The sequence below is a fragment of the Mesocricetus auratus genome, unplaced genomic scaffold (genome assembly GCF_017639785.1).
Source record: "Mesocricetus auratus isolate SY011 unplaced genomic scaffold, BCM_Maur_2.0 Super-Scaffold_100019, whole genome shotgun sequence".
Classification (NCBI taxonomy): Eukaryota; Metazoa; Chordata; class Mammalia; order Rodentia; family Cricetidae; genus Mesocricetus; species Mesocricetus auratus.
Window position 1 is genome coordinate 23,623,542 of NW_024429200.1, and position 20,560 is coordinate 23,644,101.

At 41.9% G+C, this 20,560-nt stretch overlaps 1 protein-coding gene across 2 annotated transcripts in view; it reads right to left on the reverse strand.

Annotated features, from left to right (window-relative positions):
• Window positions 1-20,560, reverse strand: part of Tes (testin LIM domain protein) — a 39,714-nt gene that overhangs the window by 8,569 nt on the left and 10,585 nt on the right. For both annotated transcript variants that reach the window (XM_005080937.4, XM_040728564.1), the window contains exons 2-3: window positions 11,876-11,961; window positions 185-437 (exon numbers count right to left, since the gene is read on the reverse strand). In XM_005080937.4, the coding sequence (XP_005080994.1) occupies window positions 185-437; window positions 11,876-11,961 (339 nt within the window). The remainder of the gene's footprint in view (window positions 1-184; window positions 438-11,875; window positions 11,962-20,560) is intronic.

Here is a 20,560-nt window from a genome sequence, read left to right on the forward strand (position 1 = left end):
AGTCATCCAGACACGTATTTTAAAACATAGTAATAGGAACCTAAGGTCAATATAATGGGAACTCAGGGGAAACAAGAGATGCGTGGTGGTGGGCTGTATTACAAAAGGAACTACCATAAATAAACAGTCTAGTAACAATAACAACAAAAAGCCTCCTTCGTCCCCCTACTCTCCAGTAACTTACCAATGCCTGGTTATGGACCGGGGGAGCCCACTCATAGGTAACGGTGTTGATGGAGACATTCTTCTTGGCAGCAACTGGATTGGTCAGTATCATGACATTGCGTTTATACATGGGAATCCCATCTGACTTCAGCTTGGCAATCAGGGTGGTGTACTTGGTGTCTTCAAAGAGTCTCCCCACTTTCCGATCCTCCTCACTGCTCAGGAGGACATCGTGTTCTTCTTGCCCGCATTTGCAGTTACGGCATATTTTCCTGTCATTGGGAGAAAAGCGCAAGATGACTGACGACACCTCATTAGTGATAACTACGCACGCGCAATCATTTATGGTTCATCAAATACTTTAAAAGGTATTATGCATAACAATATAAAAAAGCAAATACTTTCTTTCATGGGGAGGGATGAGTCCTCATAAACTTAAGAAAGAAAGGCACATGGAAACACACCCTTACTTTGTAAGACTTTGAAATATTAGGTTATAAATAAAAAGGTGCAAGCTCAAGATGGCTTGTCTGAGGATGACCCCCATGTGCTGTTTGTTTCTCACAACTCACTCACTCACCAAAATGAATACATAAGTAAAAGTTGTCCAAACTATTACAGCAAGAGATTCCAGATTCCCATCCTCTCCCTGTAAGCGGCCTGAGATGACCTGTGATGGTTCGCTACTCTCTTGATCCCCAAAACTCTAAAAATCATACAAATCAAGAAGCTCAAATCTTCAGGCTCACTTTAAGAACACCCTTGAAACTGCCCAGGCCATCAAGGGTATGAATATCTGAGAAGCCACCAAGTATCTGAAAGATGTCGCCTTATGGAAGCAGTACGTGCCATTCCACGGATTATGATAGAGTTGCTAGGTGTGCCCAGGCCAAGCAGTGGAGCGGGACACAGAGTCAGTAGCCAAAAAGAGTGCTGAATGCAGAGAGTAATGCTGAAAGTAGGGGTTTAGACATAGATTCTCTAGTCATTGAACACATCCAGTAAACAAAGCACCTAAAATGCCCCGACGAATATACAGAGCTTGTGGCTGGATTAACCCACACATGAGCTCCCCTGCCACACTGAGATGATCCTCAGAGAAAAGGAACAAGTTGTTCCAAAGCCAGAAGAGGAAGGTGCAAAGAAGAAAATGATATCCCAGATGCAACTGAAGAAACAAAAAGTCATAGCACAGGAATAAATTCAGGGTTTAAATAAATAAATGCAGGGAGAGAGAGAGAGAGAGAGAGAGAGAGAGATCCCACATTCCATTCATTACATGTTAACATTCCCCAAGTTTTTTTTTTGAGTAGGACATTCATGCACCTTACCCCATAAAAGACCATAATCCTACATTTAGGATGGCCTTTCTCGGTTTCCTTCCCTGCTCTAGTTTCAACTCCCTTTCCTCTCTATTCCTCTCCCCCTCCTTTCCATTTTCATATTTTCTTTCCCAATTCCTTTCTTTTATCTCTTCAAACACTTGTCCATCAACTGTCCTGTATTCTATTATGTATAAGAGAAAAACGGCCTGGTACTGTTTTTCTGGCCAGCCAAGGCTCCACATTGACACCATGACGTCAAAAGAAGACAAATGAATCAGTGATCCTCTGTCCTCATGATGGCTGTTAGAGTTTAAGAACGCAACCCTGTTCTACCAATGTAAGCATCAGATATTCACTTATGCAACCTACTTGCATGTCCATGTGTCAAGCACATGCTTGAGAACAGAACCCAATGAAATCCACAGATTTAGCCTTTTGTTTTGTTTGTTTGTTTTTGTCTTTTTTTTAAGACAGGGTTTCTCTGTGTAACAGCCCTTGTTGTCCTGGAACTCACTCTATAGACCATGCTCTCCTTGAACTGACAGAGATCCATCTGCCTCTGCCTCCCCAGTGCTGTAATTAAAGGCGTGTGCCACCACTGCCTGACTTGACTTATAAAATCCAATTTCTGGTGAGATGATGACACAGACACGTAGACATATTTTCATTGTTTTTGTGCTAGCAATGGAAGAACTGGCTACCATAACAGTAAAAATTTTACTTCAACCTGGTAAGGAAAGGATTCCAGAAGAAAATGATGCTTAACTTTAGACCCGAAAGCTGTATAAACCGTAAGTGTGGGGGTGTGCAAGTGTGCATTTGTGGTTGGGGGCGGGGAAGAAATGACTCCCAACACACGAATAGAAGCAGAAGCATTTGCAGTGGCCCGAAGTTAGGGAAAGAGGTCCCACACACGGATAGAAAGAGAAGCATTTGCAGTGGCCCGAAGTTAGGGAAAGAGGTCCCAACACACGAATAGAAAGAGAAGCATTTGCAGTGGCCCGAAGTTAGGGAAAGAGGTCCCAACACACGAATAGAAAGAGAAGCATTTGCAGTGGCCCGAAGTTAGGGAAAGAGGTCCCAACACACGAATAGAAAGAGAAGCATTTGCAGTGGCCCGAAGTTAGGGAAAGAGGTCCCAACACACGAATAGAAAGAGAAGCATTTGCAGTGGCCCGAAGTTAGGGAAAGAGGTCCCACACACGAATAGAAAGAGAAGCATTTGCAGTGGCCCGAAGTTAGGGAAAGAGATATTCATTTAGGTCCCATACCAGGTAAGGCTGTTTGTGAGTGAGTGAGAAATTGACGAGGCTGGAGAGCAGGACAGGCATGAGACACCTTCAGGCACATCAAGCAGAGTTTGGTCTTCATTAGAATAGCATTTATGCGTCATTGAATCATAGAAAGCTAGCAACATGAACAGATCTGCTCTTTCAAATATCACACAACCTACCATGCAGAGATTAGATACCTGAGGACTACATTGTTCCTTGTGCATTGAGTTAGAGGTGTGGTTTTTAATAACAGCAGCACTGTGACTACCTTTAATGTAATTCACGCATTTGGTGGTCTTTGCAGTGGCCCAGGCAAGATATGCTGCAGCTGGAGGTAGGGTGTTAGACAGCAGAGTCCAAACAGAGAGATTTCAGATCTTCTTACAAGCAAATCTAACTAAGCTTTGTGGTTGATTTAGGCTTAGTGATATATGCTCAAAAAAAAAAAAAAAAGGATTTTGGTAATGAAAAAGATGGTAAGATGAATGTATAATTCATCAAGATTTAAAATATAAAAGAGAAATATATTTGAAATAAGGGGTCAGAAAATTTAAAAAGCCAAATGTCTTCAAAACTGAACTATGGTGGTATTTGGATTGCCTGTGATATGAGATAATGATATTAACAATCAAGTGTTAACTATTCTGGTCAAACAAAACCAAACAAAAACCCTCAGATCTTGAGATTCAAGGAGCAATACGTAATGTGAAAATCAACCACCTTCCCCTCCTGGGGAAAGCATGGCATGAAAGGCCGAGGACCAGGGGGTGTGTGGCAAAGGACCAACTTGGCAAAGGTGACAGAGGAGGTAAGTGGGCAGGAGAATTGTGTGGTATTAAAGTTTTAAGCTCTGATGAAAATACAGGGCAATGGAGTTGAGCATTTCAAAAAGCATTCTGCAACCTTACATGGTGCAGGAGGTCACTACAGCCACATATTGGCATTAGAAACTGTTAAATGCGTGCTAGATTACACAGATCACTAACAAAACATACCAGTAGATGCTCATACCAGAAAGGACGAAAGGTCCATTACTGGAGGACGCATTCCACCCAGGAATCATGGGGAAAGGTCAAATAACTCTAAGTCACAAGGCATAAAAATAAGAGTGAGAGGGGAAGCATGACATGAATGTCCACTTTTCATTAGGAGAAGCAGCAACGTCTCTCTTGGTCGGCACTGGTTTTTGGATCTCGTCATTAGACTCAGGAGCCGATGCTGCCCCTTTCCCGTCATAATGTGAAGTCCATGAGAGGGATGTGGAGAGCTGGGAAGGGGAATGTGGTTTGGGATGAGAATCACAGCTGGTTTCCACTCTCTTAATAACATCATTCTGGTTTTTTGTTTTGTAATAATTCATAGCATGAATATCAAAAAAAACCCCAACAACAACCAAAAACAACTAAGGAGAAAAAAGCAGAACACCCACCCCCAATCCACCAAACATTGAGCAATTTTTATAGTTAATATACTAATTATGAGATTTGAAGTTGGAATTCATACTGTCCTGTAGGTACTCTTCAGGGCAGTGAGAAGAAAATCAATGAAACACAAGCAATGAGCATTCATCAGAAAGCAAGCAAGTATTCTGAAGTTACGCCCTGATGCTATGTCTGGTCACAGATAGGTGCAAAGCATTAACAGGAAAAATATTCTAACAGGTTTTCTGATTTAAAATTAACATTTTCTACCAGTACCAGGAAAAACAAAGCACTAAACATCAAATAGATGTCTTTGCCAAATAACAAATTCTTAAATAATTATATGTTCTTGTGTCTCCAGCTTTCTTAAAATTCTTTTTTTAGTACATAACCTGGAGACACTAGGTATGCCATGGAGAGAAGAGAACCAGAGAGGGAGGAGACAGGGAGGGGAGAGGGAAAGGAGAAAAAGATGGGACAGTTAGGGGGACAAACAGGCACATCGCTTTTCTTGTACACATACTGGTCAGGAAACTTTATTTGGTAAAAACCTGTGGAGAATTAATGTGTTTTATTACAGCTATAAAAGCTCCTTTCTTCCATCTGGTTATCTCATACCCCCATCTAGTGGAAAGGATCAGACCCTTCTGCAGTGTGGTCTTTATTTGCCTGTGGTTACCTAAGGAAATTATCTGCGTGGTGCTTTGGTCGAGATTGTAACGATAACTTTTGGAGATGGAATGAGGTATGGGGGAATTTAGTTCTCAAGACAGGCAAATGGACCTTTATCAGGCCGGGAAACTCTGGCGTGCATCCTAGCAATCAGCAAACTGACTGTTTATAGGAACAGACATATAAGGCGACTCCAACCTTGGGTTTGGTGACCGAGGTTTCCAATGGTAAATACGTGTACCATAAAATAAGGAATCTGGGGTTTCTTTTAATGACCAATAAAAGACCCAATAAGGGAAATGATTCTTGATGGTTTGTAAACAAGAGTTTTGGCAAACTATAGGTACAGTTACTTTTACTAAGAAAGTACTAAGGTTCATTGATCAATGACACAAGACCTACCTCTACAGTAGTTTTAGTACATGGCTTGACCATCTCTTGGAGGATTCATTTTTTAATGAAGCCTCTTTTTCCTATCAACCCCTTTACCTACCCATCATACCTTTTTCAAGCAAATCATATCAGGTTAAACAACAAGCTGACAGCTATGGTGAACAAGAAAAGAAATAAGAAAGCGTTGCGTTATCCCGGTGCCCAGTTTTTAAGCAGAGAGAACCCATTACTGGGTAACGAACAGTTTTACATTGGGACTGCTGTTGAGTTCTTCTGTACTTCTGCTCCCACAGGGATCGTCTCAGGACCGATCACTTGGTAAAATGTGATCCAGAAAGGGCAGGTTGAACACTTTCTCTGCTGGACGGCGTCGCTGCAGCAGCTGGAGTGAGCATATCCTCTCAGCTCTCCAGACCACAGCTCCACAAGGGACAAGCCACCACTCGAGCAAGCCACCTACAAGACTTGCACAGGTGCCAGGATCTGGACACTGTGGAGATCTTTGTTGCACTAGTTAAAAATTCTCCTTAAATCATTTCATAATGATTCTTACAATTCAGCCTACAGAGTCAGATGCATGGGGAAACAGCTGGTGGAATTCAGAATTAAGCTGAGTCAAAAGTCTTCTTTTACTTTAAAAAGAGAGAGAGAGAGAGAAGTACACTTTGAAATTATAAGGTCTGTGGGGGAGCTGTTGTTTGAAATGAAAGGTTATTTTTAAAATTAGTGCCTAACACACACATACACACACACACACACACACACACACACACACACACACACACACATAGAGCCAACCCAGGCTCTAGACTTGATTTCTATGGGATAATTTAAGAGCTCTTTTCTTAAATCCAAGGAAGAGAGAATGGAATTTCTGAAGCCTTAACAAAGCAAAAGACAGACATTTACAGTTTCAAGCTGAAAGCATCAAGACACTCCGATTTACCCTCTGGAGAGAGCAATGGTTTTTGAATCACGATTCATAAAAAATGATTGTTTTTTCATTGCAAGTAGTAGAACCTGGAGAGCTCTGGCACATTGCCAGCTGTTCTGGTGATGTAAGACAAGGCTGCGCCCCGACCACAAACCATAACTTAAAGGGTTGGAAGCTGCCCTTTTCTAACAGGGATCCACATATATGGGCAGGAGTGTGGGCCTCTGGTACAGAATTCAACCTAAGGGCTACTCCATTTATGGTGGGGAAATCTTCAGTTTTCTGCCAGCTTTGAGTCAATTTAACACACGTAAGGCAAAAGTGTAACTCTGTTGCTTTTATGATGCCTGAGTGATTATGGTTGTAATGATCTTACTATATACTCAGTATGAAAAAAACTGGCTATAAATGTTTTAAAATCTTAGCACTGTGCCAGACATTTCATAAATACTTATATCTGCATTTTGCTGAAAGTTTGTCCCATAAATAGTTCCTGTTGGAGAGACAGCAGGCTTATTAATCTCTAGTTTTCCTCTAGTCTTGGAATCTCTAGCACACTGAAGCAGGGAAGAGTTCTCAGCTAAAGGACATCATTGTTCAGAAGAACGTTTGTGCCACCAAAATCACACTTCAGAGCAGACAGCCTGGAGGGGCTCAAAGTTGTCTGGTTGTGAAAGTGAACAAGTGTTCCGGTTTCTAATGTGGCATGAAGAAAAGATGGTTAGGAGAACATTGCCAAGCTTTGCTTTCTGTAAGCCATCAAATTGATAAAGTATTTATTTACTCTCCCAAGCATGCTTGCTCATATAAAAAAAAATGGGTGTGAGGAACATTAGTAAGAATCAGGGCATAAAACACTGTGATAGGCAGAATCTAAGGCCTCCCTAAGACTTGCACTCCTGGTTTAATCCCATAAATATGGTTTTTATTTAGTAAGTGGGGGAGAGGTGTCCAGGCAGACCTACTCTAATCACTCAAGTCCTAAAAGAGGGATGGAAACAGAAGTCAGAGAGATTAGAGGCGCAGAAAGATTCTCAGTACTGTTGACTTGAAGGCGGAGGTGACTGTATGTCAGGGTGTGTGTGTGGCTTCCAAACGGACACCAACCTCATGTGAAAGGCAAAAAGGAAACAGGGACCTCAGTTGTCCAACAACAATGAAAATCAAATTCTACAAACAGCAGGAAAGAGAAATTAGATTAAAAAAAACAAAACCAAAAAACACACCAACACTTTGATATCGGCCTTCTGAGATGCCAAGAACAGAATCGGCTTTGCTGTCCGCTCTCCCTCCCCAGCTCTGTAAGGACAGAGGCCCAGTTAACTCACAGGTGGTGCTTTTACTCCCTCAGTTTGTAGTAAGCAGTTATACAGAAAAGAAACCCACCACACATGTGTCATATAGAATTGGTTCACAAATTATATGTATTAAAAACCCACTGGCACAAGCAAGTCATTATAACATTTTTTCAGGTTTTGCTATTTAAATGAGGCTTGACAAGCAGAGCTGAAAGTTCCCCTATAAACTTCTATAGGCACAGAGATGTATTTTGAGTTTCCTATAACTTTCATGACACATTCTCAACTTCCACTCGCCTCTCTCTGAACCCGTGCTCCACCCGTGGCACTCTGCTGTGCCAAGAGGCTGACTGTGTAAGGTGGGCTCCCTGTCCTCAGCAACGAGGCCAAGGGAGGCACTAGCCAGAGGCTTGCACGTGAAGCACAGTGAAGCCTGAATCCTCCTCAGTGTTCAGGAGAAATGATCTCGAAGGAGACCCCCTCCAATTCATATGCTAAACTCCCACAACAGAAGGACAGTTAAAGGGGGCGATTAAGGATCAATGAGGTCATACAGAAAGGGTCCTAATCTGATGGGATTGGAGGCCATATATAATACATGGATAACCCTATCGTGTGTGTGTGTGTGTGTGTGTGTGTGTGTGTGTGTGTGAGATGAGTGCATAGTGAGAAAGTGACTGCCTACAAACTCAGAAAGCAGACCCTTGACAGACTTTACAGCTTTCACAGAGGCTGGAGAAATACATTTGTACTTACTCCAAGAGATCTATTTTTGTTATAGCAGCTGGAGCTAACTAATACAGTGGGCAACAGTGATATAGCATGATCTAAGAGTTTCCGTTTCTAGTGCAGGGAGGTAGTATCTTTCCAAGCATGGACATATGTGGTAAGAAATTCTGAGAATCTGGGGAAACAACATGGAACAAGTAGTTGGGAATACATGATGCTTAGAAGGAGAGCGAGAAAGGCTGGATAAACAAGTAGAGGCCATATGCTGAGGTCTGCCAACAAAGGCCAAGGCCAAAGAACATGAAGAAAGGAATAGAGGGATAGGTCCAGTGTGTACACAGGATACAGAGGGCTCCTCCTCCTCCTCTTCCTCCTCCTCCTCCTCTTCCTCTTCTTCTTCTTCATCTCCTTCTCCTTGAGTTTTTCTTTTTCGTTTCTTTTTTTCTTTTGCATAGCATTGTTTTCACTAATTTATTTTTCACATTCCAATCCCAGTTGCCCTTCCCTCCTTTCCTCTCACTCCCTCCACTCCCCGCCTTCTCCTATCTGCGCCACAGGGAGGGTAATGTCTCCCAAAGGAAGTCTACTAAGTCTGTCCCATCATCTAGTTAAGACAGGACCAAGGCATCTCTCCACCTCCACACCCCTGGGTCTAGGCTGGGCATGGTATCTCTCCATATAGAATCGACTCCCCTAAGTCAGTTTGTGCATTAGTGTTAGGTCTTAGACCCACTGCCAATGGCCTCATATATTGTCCCAGCCACACCACTGTCACCTATATTCAGGGAGTCTAGTTCAGTCTTATGCAGGTTCCCCATTTGTCAGACCTGAGTCAGTGATCTCTCACTAGCTCAGGTCAGCTGATTCTGTGGGTTTCCCCATAATGGTCTTGACTCCTTTGTTCATATTATCGTTCCTCCCTCACTTCAATTGTACTCCAGGAGCTTGGATTTCTGCATCTGCTTCCATCTGTTTCTGGAAGAGGGTTCAAGCTTCTCTGTGTAAGGTTCTTAAGCAATTAAGAAGTCCACAATAGTACCTATCATACCAGTCTATGGCTGGGGGGAGGGCACTGCACTGGTAAAGGGATGCAGACTTTGAATCCTAAATGTCAAGGTTGACTGTGAACATGGAGGTGATTAAGTGGCTTGGGACTCTGGTCTGCAGATGGCATCTTTGTTTGCACTTAGGACCACTGGTCTAGAAGTTACTATGTTACTATGAGTATACCAAAAGGGGGCTAGAGAGATGGCTCAGCAGTTAAGAGCAGTTGCTGCTTTTCCAGAGGGCAAAAGTTCAGTTCCTAGCTTCCACGTGGATGCTAACCATTGTCTGGAACCTCAGTTCCATAGATCTTACACCTCTTCTGGCTTCTGAAGAGACCAGCCACCCATGTGGCATGGAGATACTCATGCAGCAAAACACCCATACTCATAAAACAAACAGATAAATAAACAAATCTTCAAAAATGCCTTTTAAAAATACTGAAAACTAGCTGCACCCAGAGGTCAATGTCATGTGCTCTGGTCTCCCAGTTATGGAAGTTGGGGAATGATGAGGGATCCTCTGATGTGTCTGGACCCCCGCCAGCAGAATGACATTATTACTGAAATATCATCTGGAGGGACCATGCAAGCACCAGCTGGGTTGGAGGCCACCCTCGAATATTTATGATGCTTGGACTCTAAGACTCTGGCCAGTTTGTCAAAGCGGCCTGAGTGATAAAACTAAAGAAAGAACAGGTTTTCGTGCCATGAAGGTTTGCTCTTGCCTGGCCAATTATTTAAACGGTTTGAAAATAATGAGATGATAGTGACCTGTAGGAGAGAAATAATGCAGAGCACGAAGTTACTCTAAATGAACATGATTTACATAAACAGAAATACCTCTTGGGAATGAGTTTTAAAAATCTCAGGAGCAGTTTATGGAATTGCATTAAGTGAAAGCATTATTTTAAGCATGAAAACACTTGTGTCCAGCAGGGGGCGATGTGCCCCTCTACAAAGTCAACTGCAGACAAAGAAAAGTGAAATGGTCACCCGGGTGTCTTTAGGTTCCTTCCTCATCCCTGGGTTCAATAAGCAAGAAGTGAAAAACAAACCAACACCTGTTTTTCTTCCCCAAACAATACAACGTAGCAACTAGTCACAGAGTTTACCATGTATTAGATACTGAAAGAAGTCTGAAGAAGTGTATGGCTAGAACCCAGGCAAACACCAGAGTTTTACGATGAGACCAGAACATATGTGATTCTGGCTCTTTAGAAGTACCAGGAGTTAGCTTCTAACACTGAGATATTATTTTCTGTTCAGTATATTATCTCCGTATTTCTCTACAGGCATGATCGCTATTTAACTCTGGAATTTACAAGCTCAATGGAAAAGTCTAAGCTCTCTGAAAAATAAACAACAAAAAATAAAGAACCGAACCATTACTTTTGGAAATACTGAAGTTTCTGTTGCTATCACTTGTTAAGATATTTTTGTCTATTACCTACGGCTTATTAAATATGCAAGCTTTTAAAGGAGACAAATATGCCGAATTTTATTATGTCTCTCTTCAGTTTACACTGTATGCACAAAGCCATAACAGATACTCAATCTTTTTTTTATTATTTTATTCTAGTGTTCTACAGTAATATGAAGTATGGAAGTAGTCACCAAATGAAGTTCAGAGTGGACTGGGTCTACAGCTCAGTGGAAGAATGTTTGCCTTGCATATATGAGGCTGTGGGCTCAATCTTCAGTATTTAAAAAGAAAAAAACTGCCACAGGACAACCATTATCTACCCTATAACTGATTTCTATTTTTCTTGACAATATTATGCAGACTCTGACTCCTAGCAGGTATGTAGAAGAACTTTGATATTCTTTGAAAGAGCAGGTTTCCATTTTTAGATTTACAGGCTACAAAACAAGATCTACTGGAAGTAACAGTTTTAATCCATTACTTCCGTCCTTCAGATACGTGCACATCATTCAAAAAATGGCAACAAATTACTTCTTTCAAAAGTTTCAGGTTCCTGAAAGTTTCTCCCTAACAAATTTATCCCCCCAGAGAAAGTTTTATTTATTTACTTATTTACTTACTTTTTTTTTTAAATTTTTTTCTTGAGACAGGGTTTCTCTGTGCAACAGCTCTGGCTGTCCTGAACTCACTTTTGTAGACCAGGCTGGCCTCGAATTCACTCAGATCTGCCTGCCTCTGCCTCCTGAGTGCTGGAATTAAAGGCATGCGCACCCCCCTGCATGTGACTCAGCTTAGCATCACTTCCTGACAAGGAGGACTTAAAGGCACAGCCAATGCACACTGGGTACCCTGCAAAGGTACCCAGTAGTTAACCTAGTAGTTAAAGGTACCTAGTAGTTAGCCATTCGGAGCTAACTACTAGTGACAAGTTAGTCCACAGGTGGGGATTCCACAAACCCCTCTGCCACTCAGAAAGGGCATATTCAGCATTGCGAGGAGGCAGGCAAGAAATCTGAAAGCAAATAAATCAAGCAACTCTACGTACAGTTGTTATTGTCCAACCTACACTTTATGATATGAACGTAGAACAGAAGCCCTGCCATTACGCGGCTGGTCGAGAGAGTGCAAGCACTCTGTCCACAGGGCACTGCACAAGAGGTTAAACGCTAACGATACTACCGCGTCGAGAACTCACCTCCAGAAGTGTAGTTCAAACCCTTCACAGTTCTCTTTGCATTTTAGACAGGGGGCTCCAAATCCCTGCTCGTGACCTAAGCCCATCTGTTAAGGGAGAGAAAAAAAAAGAAAGGTAGTCTTTTATTATGAATTCTAAAAAATTTTAAAAATTCAATAAACCACACTTTTAATTCCACTTGACACTCTTGTTGATATAACCCTCAAACAAATCTTTTATGAGCTGCACATTGTTTAGCCAACGGAGGCACCAGGTATGTAAATGGAAGCCGCAAGCCCACACATAGCATACTTTATATTCTCGTTGCTTTTATCACGAAAGGCAAAGAAGCAAGTACAGCTTTACGGAAGACTACAAATACTGAAAGTCACAAAACTCATTAATTTATATGTTTTCCCACTGTGTGCGCAGGATACCTCAAGTACAGGGAGAAGGCAAAGGGCAGAGACTGGAAAGAAACAAATGTGTGAAAGAGTTTAGGACTAACAATTAAAATATTGTTTATATGATAAAAATACAATCAAAGCAGCTACAGATATTTATTGAATACCCGAGACAGTATTCTATTATTCTTACTATTTAATAAAAATCTTGCAGAACCTTATAAAACACTTACAAAGCAGGCATCACTGTACTTCTTTTCTTTCTTTCTTTCTCTCTTTTCTTTCTTCCTTCCTTTCTGTCTGTCTGTCTTTCTTTCTTTTTCTTTCTATTTTTGGTTTTTAGTGAGAGGGTTTCTTTGTGTAGCCTTGGCTGTCCCGGAACTTGCTCTGTAGACCAGACTGGGCTCGACCTCACAGAGATCCACCTGCCTCTGCCTCTGAGTGCTGGCCTGAAAGGTGTGGTCACCACTGCCTGACTTACTCTTTGTTTTACAAAGATGATTTCATTGGAAGATGAAAACTCTTCAGAATTTGCTCAGGATCAAAATGTCAACACATTCTAGAACTTACCTGGAGGCCTCCTCCCTGAGGACTAGCTGCCATAGCACCCAAAGGTGTTATGAAGGCTGCCAACGTTGGGGAGCAATCAACAGGCTTATCCCACCATAAATCTAGATTTTGCAATGACAGTCTGTTGAGATATCCATGATGGTGCAATAGCAGTACGCTTATTTCAGGAATAATGAACAGCTGTCTACTTGGACTTAAGACCTGCCCAATGGGTAGAGATTTATGCCTGGTACTGTAAACCAAACAACTATCTACAGCTAAGAGATCATAGATGCTAGAGGAAAGCCTATTACTGCCATGTTCCCTAAACCAGTATAATATCTAACTGTAGTCTAAATGTATAACCTTATGCTCATAGACAATGGTGTCTCTCACCCCTCATCAAAGAAGTATCTTTTTGTATGAGATGGAAACTGTTATGGAAGTCTACAACTGTAGAGAACAATTGACCATGGAGTACCCAAATCCAATGAAACATCTATAATATAGCTCAGGGAACATGGGAGGGGTGAGGAGGGATTGTAAAAGTCAGAGGGCCAGATGCTTGCTGCAGGATAGTACCATCTTGATACGAAAAAAAAAGCTGCATTCATGACATCTCAACATTATGGTTGCCCAAATGACATGCTAAACAAGAGATCCTTGAAATCATGAGACACAAAGATACATGTGCTACATGCAGTAGTAATAATGAAGGAACTGAACTAGACTGACACTAACTTTTTTTCCTTACATACATACTTTCATTTTTTCTCTCGCTCCCTGGTCAGGATTCCCTGAAACCCAACACTCAGAATTCTCACCTTTCTCTTCCCTTCTCTTTGCCCACAGCACTGACCACTCCAAGTGGGCAGAGTCCTCCTTTTCACAAGAGATGATCATTTCTTTCTTTCTTTCTTTCTTTCTTTCTTTCTTTTTAATTATTTTATATTTTGGTTTTTCAAAGCATGGTTTCTCTATGTATCTCTGGAGTCTGTCCTGGAACTAGCTCTTGTAGACCAGGTTGGTCTTGAACTCACAGAGATCTGCCTGCCTCTGCCTCCCGAGTGCTAGCATTAAAGGCAATTCGCCACTCACTCCTGGCGATGATCATTATTTTTGGACACCCATGTCTTACAGGCTTGTTTCTGCCCAGCTCTTTGTTCTTGAGAACTCTTGATAAAGAATTTTTAGGAAGATGCTATCTAATGATACTCAGGACACAGGGCTATGTAGGATAAGATGGAAGAGAGGAAAAGGGGGTCTAAGAGTTAATTCCTTGTCTGCTAAGGCAAACTGACCACTTAGACAATGAAAGCCAGATCCTTGGAGTCACAGGAACATTAAACTTTGCACGATTATATTTAACAGTGATGTAAGAGCTTCACCAGTTAATATGAAAACTGTATTATTGTAAAAGTTAGAGAACTAACAAAACAGAGAACTGTGAAAACGAAGAAAGACCGTTGAAGAAGAGTTAAGAAAACTGTGATCTGGTTCTACAGTGTCGTCAGCTATGTTCAAGGATTTTTGAAATCATTTTTCTCCTCTGGGTTTTGTCTGGGTCATGAAAAGATTGAATCATATTGACTCCAACCTTTTTTTAATCTAAAATTATGATTGTAAATCACATGTTGGGTAACTTTGTCTTCTCTTAGCCACGTCAACCTGCCAAGTCTAGATTGGTAAATATAAAACGACCACTTGGGGAAGGAGTGTATGATCAGCTCATGCAGGCTGCAGTCATTTGGAACTCAGTCTGTAAAGTACCTATAGGACACAAGCAACACCAGTTGTGAGTGACACTGAGCAGTTCTGCCAAGCCGAGCATTGTTATTTCACCAGCAATGCGTGATGGCATGCCCTGCAGAATCGACAGCTGGTGCCTAAAAACACATGTCTGTCATAAGGCCACAAGTTCTGAAGCTGTCTACTTCGTATAATTTTAGCAACACATTCTGGCCATTGTCAATAGAAGGATATGACAGATTAATTTTTCTCCTTTATGTCCAAGAAAACAGGTCCTCTGGATTGACTATATTCGGAGAAATCATAGCTGGGCTTTGAGATTACCCGTCAAGGTCCTCTAAAAGAATAAGTCACTCTATAGTAGTTCTATTGAAATACTTGTCAAGAATAAGACGTTTTAAGTAGCCATAACTGTAACCTCTAGCATACATTTCCACGACCTGAGTCTCCCAGGCCCTGCTTCCCTCTGTTTATTTTAGAGTTAGAAATGGAAATGGCATCAATTTCTCCATAATCATAATGTCAAGAAACCAGATACGCTGGCAACATTTCAGGTGACCCTCCTGATCCAGAGCAGAGGGATCGCATGTCAGATACTTGAAAGAGAAGAACGGGGAGGGAAGAGGAAGGGTATAAAACATCTGGTACTCAAACATGGTCTGGGTTGATCTGGAGACAACGTGGATCTGGAAGATATTATACAATGTTCAGGGTGAGATCATGTGAGTTGTGCTGCCTTACAACCAAATTTCCCTGTGGAGCAAGTGCTACGAAGATTGTTTAATCGCCTTTGAATGAAGCATCCTGAGGAAAATGATACGAAACGCACATATTCCATGTTCTCTTCTGTGTGTGCACATATTTACTCATGTTTCAGATACATTGGTACACATACATGCAATTTATTCACAAACATCTATATAGGTGTATGATTTATATTGAAGTCACAGACAAATGAATAACATTTCTAAACAATGCTTCTCATAGGAACAGAGCAGTTTCTATGAAGCCCCACGCCCTTCCAATAATCAGTAAGTCTTGGCTCATCTCTGACACAGGGTCTTAAACTGCTGGAACTGTTCAGATCATTGCCTATTTCTTAATCTCTACCATATGTTTGTATATATATATATATATATATGCATATATACACACATATACATATATATAAACATATATACACACATATACATATACATATATACATATACATGCATACACACACACACACACACACATATATATATATATATATATATATCCAAAAGAAGGGAAAAGGTGTGAGCTACATCAAATGCTGACCTAAAACAGAAGGAGAAACACCCTTCAACATTTATATACTTTGCCAACTTTCTCAGGTAAGAAAACAGATGAATTCTCCCTAGTAAAACGTCTAGGTTTACCTTTTTTTTTTTTTTAATTTAGAAGATCGAAACTTCCTTCTCTCACCCATTTCAAAGCAGACGAGAGAAAGACTAAAGAGAAGGTTGTGACCATTGCCTCATCAGCTCACTGAGGGCCTCAGGTCTTCTCCATCCTTTGCGGGTATTGTTTTTTGTGTGCTGAGCCCGAAACATGACAGGCTTCTCCCTCATCTGCAGCCAGGGTCCATGTGCAAACTCTCCTCATGGCCATGCAGGGCCCTCCCCTCTGTATGTCACCCGCTGCTGCAAAACTTATTTCACCATACGGTGCTCCTCTTGCCAGATACTTTTTTTTTTGGTTCTATTTTACATTCTAACTACAGTGCTCCCCTCCCACCCCTCCCTGCCTCCTCCCCCCTCCCCCCACTTCCCCCTAACCACTCCCAGTCCACTCCTCCTCACGGGGCTCTGCTCCACGCTATTGTGCCAGCCAGGTACTTTTAATGAGATAATGAATTCCTCTTTTCTCCAGTGTCAGAGGACTTACTTTAAAACCCTCCACTGCCGGATTTCTCCCAATCCCCCTCCTGCAGCTGTGTTCCCAGGAGCATCGCCCCCTTGCCTAGGTCTCCATACCTTTTCTACATCTATCCAAATCTCTCTCTACCCAGTCTACAGGCTCAATGTTAATGTCGGTGACTCCGATAAGCTTTCTTTAACTAGTCCCTGTTTTATTCTCCCTGATCCCTACAGGTCTTGGTAGAAATGTCACTATTTAGTGCTTCACCGTATTGTGACTGTTGACACATAAATTCTCCACTGAGTGGGAGCTACTCACCATGAGCTGGAAATTCTAGCAACGATAGAAGGTTTTACTTATTTAAATGCTTTAATCAAGTGTTCTTTAGCATAGTATACTGTTCAGGGAATTTTGATAACACTGCGACACTCTGAGAGTGTTACATGATTGTTACCTTGAGCTAGGGGAGGAGTTATTGGGTAGCTGACCAAAACTGGGTCTTAGAGAAGTCAGCAAGGTCACAGAGAAGACACACAGGAAGGAAAGGGCAGGGACTGGGTGGAATTCAGTGAGTCTTCTTGGTTTGCGGACAGTGAAGAGATACACATCTTGCTGGGTTTCTGGCCAAAAAGCAGGGTCAACTGATTGCTTCTCAATTTCTCTGACCTAGCAGGATTCACCCCCACATCTGACTTCCGAGTGTTTGTTGGTGAATCGAACAAAAGAGACTTAGTTTAATCCTGCATAGTGCAGCCCTGACTGGAAGACCCTCCAGGCCTTGGCCTGAATGACTGATGGGGCCTTGACTGTGGGGTCTGTGGGGCCTCAGATGATAATTAAAGTATCAGTAGATTCATGCGTAGTTGCTAAGTCAAAAGAAAAACATCAGTCTCTTACCCCCATCAACAAATTCCCACCATTTTCACAAGAATGGCCCTGGTAGGGATTGTGGCAGTAATAGCAACAGCTCCTGCTTATTGAGTACTCATACTGCCAGGCATGGTTCTGTTCCCCATGAATCAACTTGTTTGGAACAGTCTTAAAGAGCATGTTAGGTCCTATTGATGCCCACATTTCCATCCAAATGAGAAAGTGATTTGTGATGAAGGAGGCATATTATAAATACGGGTACAAGGAGTGATTACTGGCACCTTGCTTTCATTTTCATTTATTAATTTTTGTTTTCTAACAAATATCTTTAGTCATATGCCTGCACTAAAACAGAATTTTGCTTCTCTCTTACAAATAATTTCCTTCTTGATATACTGGTTTTTCACTCTGTCAGGACCAGGAAAATCTTCTCAAAGTCAAGACAGAAGATAACTTTTTAAAAAAAATTCTCAAAACCCTATTCTTCATCTCAAACATTTACGAGCATATGTAATTGTACATATACATACATCCATAGTTATAAATGTTTATAAAATATTATATAAAATACCAGGCTTGATTGCTAGGAAATTACAGTGATATATTTATGGGAAAATCTCCACAATTCTGTAACACATGAGGATTTTCTTTAAAAAAAAATCTAGGAAATGTTTTGTATAAGGATCTGTGTAATCTTTTTACAGAAATCCATCTAGGGGAAAAATGGACACAGGACCTCGGTCTGACTCAAATTAGGGAGTATTTACAGCCAATCATTCTTATATGTATAGTGTTAATTGAGCATTCAAAAGCCATTGTAGACACAGAACATTATTAAGGACAATGTAATTTAGGTTTCGTTTATTCCGGGAGAACAATTAATAGGAAAATTGTCATCTACCTCCGTAATTTACGCAGGTTCCTTAGAAACACTTTTAGTGACTACTGTCAAATTGCATTTGCCACGACCTCCAACGGCTTTCCTCTGTGAGTTAAATGACACTAGGAAAAGCCTCCCCCACCACCACCTCAGATCTGTTACTTCGAGACATTCCAACACATGCTGTAAGGATGTCACAGTCAATAGGTTATGATTGCTGCTGAAATCACTTCTTAATTAAGACTGATTCCATGGCAAGACTCTAGAGTGGCATGTGCTTAACCTGTCCTCAAATCCTCCTGTTCATTAGCTCTAAAAGGGATCTTTAGAATCTGTGTCCCAAAGGTATCTGTGGGAGTTCCTTAAAAGAGGGTGGATTGCTGCAGACGTTCCTAATTTCATCTTGTGTCAGTCACTACAGTCACAACGGGCTCCAAAGAGGGGTCACTCAGACAGAAGTACACTAAGGAACACTATGACGACACGGTACCCCGGAATTGGAATGGTGCCACCATTCCTGACATGTGTGAGGTGTGTAGCATAATGTTACAGGAGTACTCCATGTAACACATTAGGAGGGGCAGGGGAAGGCGACCGCACAGTCCAGTGGCTTGCTGACCCTTGTTCCCCATCTGTGTAGTTAGAGAATATGTAGGAACAAGGGAAGCTCAGGCATGTTTCTACCAAAGGAAAGGCTTGTGGTCTGAGAGAACTGTAGAGGAGGCCGCCCAAGGGGGCTACCTAAGGAAGCTGAGAAATTCAAGATAACTTGGGAGTAAGGCCCAAAGGAGAAGGCACAGGGAATAGAGGCAAAGACTGACATGCAGAAGGAAAATAAGCTCTCACGGAACAGTCAGTGAACTCAAGTACCAGGAGAAGAGCGAACTGAAGAAGGGTTTCTATTGGCGGTCCTCATGTTTGCTACCTCACTTACAAACCAGACTTTCCACATCGTCCCTTACTCTGGAAAACAAATCAAAACTGAATGTGTGCATATGGTGTGCCATAACTAATTTGGACCTGTGGGGTTGTAGAAGCCAAGCTCTGAGTTTCTCCCTAATGCAAGAGGAAAAAGAATGAGAGAGAAGGCTTTGGCTCACCATATACTATGTTCTTAATTTACAGACTATTGCGGGAGGGCTTCCCCACTGAAGAAGGCACACAGGCAGCATTGACCTTTGCTCAATGGTTCAAGAACATTAGGACATTTCAAAGCATGCCTATACTTTCGGTTTATAACTATAATCAAATTGCAATTGCATGTTAACTCAGTTTCCCTTTATCTTGGTGGAACAAAGAAACTAAGGTGACGTGATTAACTGGCCCATTCCCAAGTCACCAATGACATTACAGAAGCTATGGTCACTCATCTGACTCTTGCCTATGCATTGAATACTACAGACTGCAAAGGTAATTCACAATGAGAAAAGCCACCTCCAAGACTCTTGGTATCTCTCACTACAGGATGGTGATGAGCAGCTGGGTGGTGGTGGTGCATGCCCTCAATCCCAGCACTCCAGAAGCAGAGGCAGGTGGATCTCTGTGAGTTTGAGGCCAGCCTGGTCTATGGAGCTAGTTCAAGACAGCCAGGACTATTACACAGAGAAACCCTGTCTCAGAAAACCAAAAACCAAAACAGCAAAACAAAAAAGGAAAAGACTCCATCCCAGCAATAGGCAGGTGCCATGATTTGGTATCTAAAATCCTAAGAATCCATCCACCCCATAAGGACAGATGCTTACTCTGTCCTTTCTGATCATGCTAGTCTGTTAATGCTTCAACCTTGTATGAGCTGGGGTAAGCTAACTGCACCAGCAGCCAGCCATGCTTCTGTTCTCCTCAGGACCAGTGGTGCTGGGTAGCTTCTGTTGAGACCTCCCATCTGTCTCTCGTGGTCTCTCATCTTCCTCCAGGCTGGGCTGGGCTACTTCCCAGATTGGAGCAGGACTCCAAGGAAGCAGGCAGAGACAGGCAAGGTCTCTTGAAGTCCAGGCCTGGAACTGACACTAGCACATCAGTTCACCCTACTGGGACAAGTAACTCACATAACCGTACTGACTGAAGGGAGGATGGGCAGGTTGCAATTTAACGGGAGGAACTGCAAAGAGCTATGGAGTTGTAATTAACCAAAGGGTTTGTAGATTCTGATTTCAAAGACATGCTGATTCCCTATCCTGACACTTGACACTGTGGAATCAGAGGTTCATTTTGAGAACTTGACACAGCTTTGGAAAGGAAAACAAATCCAATGATGTGACATATCCCAGGTTACCAAACTTTAACGGTGTCTTTCTTTGTGTTCAGGAAAGCACCCCCTCACAATAATTTGCTGACAACAAGTCATCACCAAATGCTTGATGATCCCATCGG